The sequence below is a fragment of the Tympanuchus pallidicinctus genome, unplaced genomic scaffold (genome assembly GCF_026119805.1).
Source record: "Tympanuchus pallidicinctus isolate F22 unplaced genomic scaffold, pur_lepc_1.0 scaffold23, whole genome shotgun sequence".
Classification (NCBI taxonomy): domain Eukaryota; kingdom Metazoa; phylum Chordata; class Aves; order Galliformes; family Phasianidae; genus Tympanuchus; species Tympanuchus pallidicinctus.
Window position 1 is genome coordinate 1182044 of NW_026294740.1, and position 8492 is coordinate 1190535.

General features: G+C 47.8%; 1 protein-coding gene across 1 annotated transcript in view; it reads left to right on the forward strand.

Moving 5' to 3' along the window:
• The window catches only part of DNAH9 (dynein axonemal heavy chain 9), a 188826-nt gene extending 181305 nt beyond the window's left edge, over positions 1 to 7521 (forward strand). The window contains exons 68-69 of the mRNA XM_052688193.1: positions 530 to 919; positions 6715 to 7521. Of these exons, the coding sequence (XP_052544153.1) occupies positions 530 to 919; positions 6715 to 6942 (618 nt within the window). The 3' untranslated portion in view covers positions 6943 to 7521. The remainder of the gene's footprint in view (positions 1 to 529; positions 920 to 6714) is intronic.
• The last annotated feature ends 971 nt before the right edge of the window (positions 7522 to 8492 follow it).

Sequence of the window (8492 nt, forward strand, 5' to 3'; positions counted from 1 at the left end):
CCTGCTGTGAAAGAAGCTGTGATTACATTTGAAGGCAAGATGTGAATTCAGAAAGAAAGACTTGCACTGCAAAGTAATAAAGGAGGAGGGAAGTGTGGAAGTGGAGAGAAGGGGGATACGACTTGGTATAAGAAATATTTGGACAATTTGGGAGTAGATTACCAGAGAGCTGCCCCAGTAGCATTGGTGGGAATAGCTCAGCGTCTCCGTCAGCGTGTCCTCTGAAGATCTTCAGTCAATGAGAGAAAGCAAAACCAACACAGGGGCAGCTGAAGGACAGCTCTGCTCACTGTCACCCCTACGCAGCTTTTTCTCCAAGTAATATTTTAACGGCAGGGGAGATGAGGCTGCAGGAATATGAAGCTGCAGTAGATGGTGCTTGTGAAAACCTAAAACTCATGAAGAAATTTGCAGGATGTGAACGCTAGGAACAGTGTAAGGTGCCATGCTCTTCCATACTTGCTCAGCCTCTGCTGCCAAGCAGGTTCTGTTCAGGTTAATGTTGCTGACTGTGCCCTCTCTTACTCAGGGAGAACTGACCATGACAAGTGACATGGAGAACTTGCTGAACGCTCTGTTCTTGGACGTGGTGCCTGAGTCCTGGGTGAAGAAGGCTTATCCTTCCACAGCCAGCCTGGGCATGTGGTTTGCTGACCTCCTCACTCGCATCAAGGAGCTGGAGATGTGGACAGGAGACTTTTCGTTGCCTTCTGCAGTGTGGCTTGCTGGGTTCTTTAATCCTCAGTCGTTCCTGACAGCCATCATGCAGTCCACAGCCAGGAAGAATAAGTGGCCTTTGGACAAGATGACCTTGCAGTGTGATGTGACAAAGAAGAACAGGGAAGATTTTGCCAGTCCTCCTCGGGAAGGGGCTTATGTCCATGGTTTGTTCATGGAAGGTGCACGCTGGGATGCACAGGTGAGCTCAGTGTTAGTAGATGGCTTGGGCATTATGCCCTCATTATTTGGTATTGTACTCCAAGAAACTTCCCAGCCCAGGCAGACATTTGTATAAAGTAGATGTCTGTGCTGCCTCTGTAGGACTGGGAAAGAAGTGGGTCCCTCCTCTGCAGCCTAGGGTGCAGATCCAGGATGGTCAGATGGATCATCATTCCATGGTGATGAACGGAGTTCAAACAGGCCACCTCATGGTGTTACTAAAGGCAGAAAATGTGGGGTTCTCTCAGGACTAAGTTGTCCCTGCACCTTAGCAGGGTTGTGATTTCACTGCTGCCTTCAAAATTAGATGGCACTTTTAGCGTCACTGCTCTGACCCCTGCTTAGTGGGGAGAGAGGACCCTGATTTCCTACATCTTCATATCCTTACAGTTTGTACAGCTAAATGGGTTGTATGTGCCAACTCCAGACTGCCATTATTCTGCTGCTGAGTGGTCCAGGATTTCACCTGCATAAATAGGGCTTGTGACCAATAATGAGTTGCATCCTTCAGCCATCCCCTGAGGATGTTAGGTAAAGCTGTCATGGAGCTCTAACCTGCACGATCCAGGCAGGCTGAAAGTGTGGCATGGAGGAGGCAGGTCCTGGACAAGCAGACAGCAGGGGTACCCCTTGCTCCTCTTCCCTTTTCTGGATGTGGCCCAATGCCCTTCAGCTGTGACGCAGCAGAGTGAGAGCCTGGAGAGGGCGCGTGCAGGAAGGTATGCTCACCTGCTGCTTCCTGCCCACGTAGCTGACAGCGCTTTTCTTAGAGCACGCCTGGTGCTGCAGCATCCCAATGGAGTGCAGCTGTCCCTGTCATCCCTTCTGACAGTTGTCAGCTGTTAGGAGTTCAGTTTGCCATTAGGAGAACCATTAGGCTGACAAATCCCCACTGGGCTTGGTCCTCTACGTTGCCCGGCCTGTTAGTACCACAAATCCCAATTTGTTCTGCACAGGAGAATTAAATGACAGTGATTCATGCAGCTCATCCTCTGGGCAGCCAGCACACTGCTTCTGCTGCCAGTGATGTGTGAGAGAGTGAGGGCTGATCAAAGTGGGTCACCCAGAACTTACTTATCTGTGTCAAGTTTGCCCTCTTGTAGGAGCAGGCTTTGCTTTCAGAGGCAGCTCTTCAGAGCTTTAACCTTGAAGATCTCCTGTTATCTGCTGTGGGGCTTAGTAGTAGGATGCTGACTAGAGGGACCATGCCTGTTGTATGCTGCATCCCATCCTGGCCCTGCAACTCATATATAATCATCTCCATTTATTTTTCAGCTCTCTGTGCAATAGTTTTCCACAAAGGATAGGAAATTAGGCAACGAGTAGAACTCACTGACTGATAGCATCCAGTGATTTTATCACAAATCTCTGGGAAGGGCAAAGCAAAGGATGATTTCCTCCTGCAACCCAACGTCTACTGATCCTACAGCTCCCTTCCCGTTCCTTTCCTAAGCCTTTGGTGTGTGGCTGCCCTTGCAACTCTTGGAGGTCACAGCTCCCTGCTATAGACAATGCTGGATTCCAGTTACCCTCAAAAAATAACATTTTAAACTGATCAAATCAGCCGGACACGGCAGAATAACAGAAGTTTTAAAAGTCATCCCTGTCTTGCATGTCAAATGCTCCATTAAAAACAAATTCCAATGACTTTTGTTTCTTATTACCATCATTATCACCAGTACTAGAAAGTGAGTGGGTTCTGCCAAGGTTATCAACTCTCACAGGTGATAATAAAAGTGAAGAATAGGAAGTTTCAGTGGTGCAAAGCCAGAAATCTTCTGGGGAGCACGTGGTTTCTCTCCTCCATCCCCTCAATATCTTGTATGGGTGACTGCTTTCAGAAGTGCAGTTTCTCTTCAGAGGCCATCTAGACTTTACTAAATGTGTTTTTCTGGTTACATTTTCCTTGAGATTGAAAGATACTGAGCAATTACATTTATAGTACCATTCATAATCTCTGGGTATCATACTTCAATTTATTTCAGTGAAGAAAAGGATATTTTCACATGTTGCTCCAAACACTGAAATATCATTTCCACCCAGTGGAACTATTCATTTTACCTGTAATCCTGTGAGCACCAGTATGCATTAATGGATGCAGAATTATTAAAACTGCTGCACAGTTATTTTGGGTTGCACACTCCTTCCGAATTAATCTGCTGGTAAGAATGGCAGTTCATAGTTAGAGGAACTCTGCTGGGGAATGCCTTCACTTTTAAAGTAATATTTCACAGTTAGATTTTGACTCCAGAAGGGGGAAAATTCCCTCTATGTTCTCCTACTCACATTTTTCTATTTATTTAAACATTTATGTTTGCCCTTGGGTGTCTTAAATTCATAAAACATTCATTGCTAAACAGCAGGCAGCTATTAAATGAAATGAAACCAAGCGCGTTATTTTGGGTCTGCATGATCTGTTGCTGTAGCACCATTAGAGTCAGTGGGGCTCAATGAGAGATAATTAGATGGGTGACACTGAGAAATCTGTCTCAAGCCCTGGGATTCCTGGCAGTATTGCTCCCCACAGCAGAGGATTTGATGCTGGGTGTGTTCCTCTGTCATACCACACTGCCAGACCACGGGTGTCCAACCTTTGGGCCAGCCTGGCTGAACTGAGTGAGGAGAGATTTCCTGCTTGACCAACCTGATGGCCCCGTTGTGATGGTGTTGGTGAGTCAATGGACAAAGGAAGAGCCACTGATGTCATCTATCTGGACTTCAGTGAGGCCTTTGACCCCACAACATCCTTCTTCCCAAATTGGAAAGATATGGATTTGATGGGTGCAGTGTTCAGTGAACAAAGAACTGGCTGCAGGATTGAATCCAGAGTGGTGGTCAATGGTTCCATGTCTGGATGGAGATTGGTGGCGAGTGGCGGCCCCCAGGCGTCACTGCTGGGACCGATGGTCTTTCATATCTTCATCACTGACACTGACAGTGGGATCGAGCTCACTCTCAGGTTGGGTGGACTTTCTAAGGCCAGTCCTACACAAAGCACCAGTTTTCAACCAGCAGAGAGGCTTAGAAGGGACATTCTCTGTGGCAAGGAATAATCACAGCGTGCATTCATTTGGTGGCTGAAGAAGCTCAGCATCTTTGGGAACAGTTGCACGCCACTCATTTTTTATCTGAGGTGTTTCCCAGAAGCTGATATAGATGAAAGCAGCGTTAGTGTCAGCCCAGCCCTGATACAGCCCAGTGCTGCAGTCTCTGGCCATCACAGTTGGCCTCAACCTTCTGCAGAGGCAGTGAATGCACCAAATCTTGTGCACCAGAGACTGAAATTTCTCCTGGAGGGCTGAGATGGGACATGACATGGAGGCTTTGCTTGCAGCTGTCAGTAAATGCCCGAGTCTGTGTGAGCTGAGAGCTGAAGCTGGGGTCTCCAGTGAAAACTGTACAAGGCAGCCTTGGAGGGGACCCCTCCAAGCTGTGCCATGAACAACCAAGCCCTTATTTACAGCTGTTTGGAAAAATGAGTCATTTGGCCAATGCCAAATCTGTGCCTCAGTTCTGGAACCAATCAGGGATAAAAAATCATCTCTCATTTGGTTTTGCTGGACAGAGCACTGTTAAGTATTCTCCCTTGCATGCACCACTCTTCTCATTCCCCACCTCTACGGAAGCTACAGACCAGTCTTGGACCGCCTTGGAGTGATGTTCTGGCTACACTGCGGTCACATCTGGCAATGTGAAGCCCCTTCCCTGCACACAGAGCCAACTCTGATAGGCAACCAAGCCATGCAGAAAGGTCTGGTGGCTCAAAGACCTTAAATAAGCGGTGGTGCAGATGCACCTGTGCTAAGAACATCTCAAAGTAGAGTTGAGTGGGAAGGGGTGTTGGCTCCTGGTTCACTGTGTGTGTTCTTGGGTCCATCTGTTATCATCCCTGGCTTCAGACAGCTCTCCCGTGTCCTATGACATTTTGCTGTGTGGCAGTGTATTATGTCCTGTCCTCAGATTGCTTGCTGAGAAGCCAGGATGAACAGAAGTGAGGATTTCTTTAGGATCTGAGACCCAGAACAGTGGCTTTTTACTGGGTGTGCTCTGGCAGTAGTTAGAGAAAATTGCTTTCAGAATGGAATTAATTTCTGATCATGAGAGCGATAAAAAATGCAAATGCAAATCAGCCCAGACATAACACAGTGATACTTCCAGCAGATATCAGATCTTGTTAACCTGAAATGGGTAGAATGTATCTTGGAAATTTGATTTGAGTTATCATCAGTAAAATAAAAGTTATGATCAAAATCCAACCTCAGAAATGAAAGATGTGGATTTTAAGAGCACATAGTAATGCTTGATAAATAGCTCCTTCACAAGCTATCATAAGAATTATTTAATGTTCAGCACATTGGAGATTACAAAATCCTAAATCAGAGCTGGGTTTGTCACTAGCTTAGGAGAACAGATGGTTTTAGTACAGTTAAACTGAGGTGTATTGCAAGGGGGATTATTTTGCTTCCCTCATTTGCAGAACTAAGCAAACTGTTGGAGAGGTTGAATCTCACCCCACAACTTTGATCTGAGAGCATTTGAAATAATAATGATATATGAAGCTAAGCTGCAGAGAGAGGCAGTTTTAGCACTGAGTTTTATTTTCCTTTTCTGTATTTGTTTTCATTTGCTCTCTCTAGCCTCCATTAAGCAATTTTGCAGACTTTCCTGGAAGTTGACTGATGTGCAGTGCATTTTATTGCCAGAAAGAGAAACATAAGTTGCCAGAGATACCTGAGTTAGCGGAACCAGCTCATTTCGTGCCCTCGCAGCAAACCATCTTTCTCCTGGCTTGGGCAGCTTGCTGAGCAAGAGCATTTCTTTGGAGAGGATAATGTGGGCTTGTTTAAGATCATATTCCCTCAGGAACGGTCCATCTGAATCCCCTGTGGATGTGTGAGCACCTGCGAGAGAGGAAACAAGCCTGCGGTACCTCTGGGGCCTCATTAATCATTTCCTCTGTTCGGTACACAGCTCAGAGACATATCCCAGGCCACGCTCAAAGCTTGGTGGTGCTGTGAGTCCAGACAAAGCCCTGCTCAGGTGTCTGCAGCTGGTTCAAGCACAAGCAATGCTTACAGAACCACAGAACCACCGAATGGTCGGGTTGGAAGGGTCCTTAAAGCCCATCCGATTCCTGTTCCCTGCGGTGGGCTGACTGCCCTCACCAGCTCAGGTTGCCCAGGGCCCATGCATGGCCTTGGGGACCTCCAGGGATGGGGCACCCACAGCAGTGCCAGGGCCTTATCACACTCTGGGTAAAGAGCTTCCTCCTCACATCCAACCTAAATCTCCCCCCTTTTAGTTTGAAACCACCACTCCTCGTGCTGTGTTCCTGACACAGTCCCACCCCAGCTCTCCTGTAGCCCCCTTAGGCAGCCTCACTCCCCGTGAGGTGGTTCTGGTGCGACAAAGCCTCGACTAAGAGCTGCACGAGAATGATGGTGCTGGATGCAGATGGGGTGCCTAGGCTGGACGCTGACATAGATAGGAACCTCACAGATTTCTGCTGAGGTGTTTGTGGGTTTGGATACCTGGGGGAGCAGGTATCATTTTGTACCAGTCCCCTTGGAATAAGCAAACTTGAGGGCAATTTCTAATGAAACAGAGTAGGTGCTTGATCCAGGCCCTGCTTACCTCAGATAGGCTCAGCCACCCCCTGACCTCAAGAGAGATCTCCATTAAGATGGGCTTGTGTAACTGTTGCCACTGATCACGCATATCAGGCTACAGCAGATGGAGATTTTGACAATCTGAGACCTCTTCTTTCCTTTGCAGACTGGGATAATCACGGATGCCAGGCTCAAGGAACTGACCCCAGCCATGCCTGTCATTTTCATCAAAGCCATTCCTGCTGACAAGCAAGATACCCGCAGTGTGTACCCATGTCCCGTATACAAAACACGCCAAAGAGGACCAACTTATGTGTGGACTTTTAACCTTAAAACTCGAGAAAACCCCTGCAAGTGGGTGCTTGCTGGTGTGGCACTGCTGCTCCAGATCTAGGCTCACCAGCAGAGAGCCTCAATTAACATCCCTAACGATATCTTTCTCAGACAATTTTGGAAACAGTGTTCTGAGCCATGGGCTGGGAATGTCCCCAGCTCCACCTACCAGGGCCCTTGGCCTGCATGGTGCCTGTATGGGAGCTGAGAGAGGGCAGTGTTTATCTGGCCCAGATTCTTGGCTGCTGTAGATCAGAGTCCTGTAGATCAGAGTCCTGCAGTTCCTGCACTCAAAGATCCAAATCCACCCCCAGATCTGCTGTACTCAGAGAGTGTTAAGCTCAAAGCTGAAATCAAAGTTTATTTCTCTGTTGTGATTCAAAGGTAGTTTTAAAGACCTTGGGCTTCTCCATTATCCGTAGGTAGTTCAGTGATGTGTGAAATTCTTTGGACTTTATTCTTTTCTGTATGTGAACATTTCTTTGCTTTATGTATAACACTGAACCCAGCAGCTGTGGTGGATGCTATGTTTCTTGCTAATATTCCTGTAAATTTTGTAAGTGTTGGAAATAACATCTGATGTGATTAATGTCTTGAACTGTAGAATTACAGCCTGGAGTTTATTTAAGAATTCTCTGTGACAATATAAATTTACTAATGAAAATCATTGCACCTAGTATTGCCTGGAAGCCAGCATCATGCATTTCATCACTCGAACTTCCCCTCCCAGACTGCCAGGTTGCAGCCTTATGGCCAGACTGCAGGGGGCTGTGAGCCTCCTGGCTGTGACCAGACCCATCCCCAGAGTCAATGAGCTCCAGGACATCTTGAGGCCCACCACAGCTGGCCCTGAGCAGGCTCAGGCATTGGCACCACCTGGGGAGAGGGATGATCACTGATCAGCTCTGTTCCTCTGTAGTGCACCTCCAGGGAGATGGGGGTTTGTGGGGTGAGAGTCCTCAGCATGGAGAGACCTGAAGGCCTCTTGAGTTGCCCTCATAGTGATGATCCATGGGGGACTTCGCCCACCTCACCCTGCACACGTTGGCAAAGAGGGGTCAGACCTGGCTCTCTGGTTCTCATTGCCCTGTGCTGACTGTGAGGAAGGTGAGTGGGTGGTTCAGGCCTAGGTATATAGCTCCTGCACTTCTTGATGAGGCAAGCTGGGCTCCATCGCCACACGAAGGCCCACTGAGCCATGGGAAGCAGCAATGCTAATGTCCCCTGCTGAGCCCGTTGCACTGCAGTCTGGGGAAGCACGTGTATGTGACGATGTGACGTGCTGCCAAGGAGCTGATCTGCATGTTGGTCACCTTCAACCCCTCGCATTTGTATCTTGCCTTTCTTGAAGGCCTTCCTTTGGTTACAGATGCAACCGAGGAATGGATGCGTGGAGCCTGCAGCAGTTCTGAGGGTAGCAGTGAGTTTCTCACAGCCTCATATTGAACTGATATCAAACTTGTATGAGGTGAGGCTTTTAAGTGACATCAGCTTACACTGATGGGGACATCCAGTGTCAATCCAGAGCAGTGTAGGAGTGCGAGGTCTGCAGGCTTTGCAGGAGTCCCACAGTGCCTCGTGCTGAGCAATGTAGCAGCTTTTTCCTGCAGG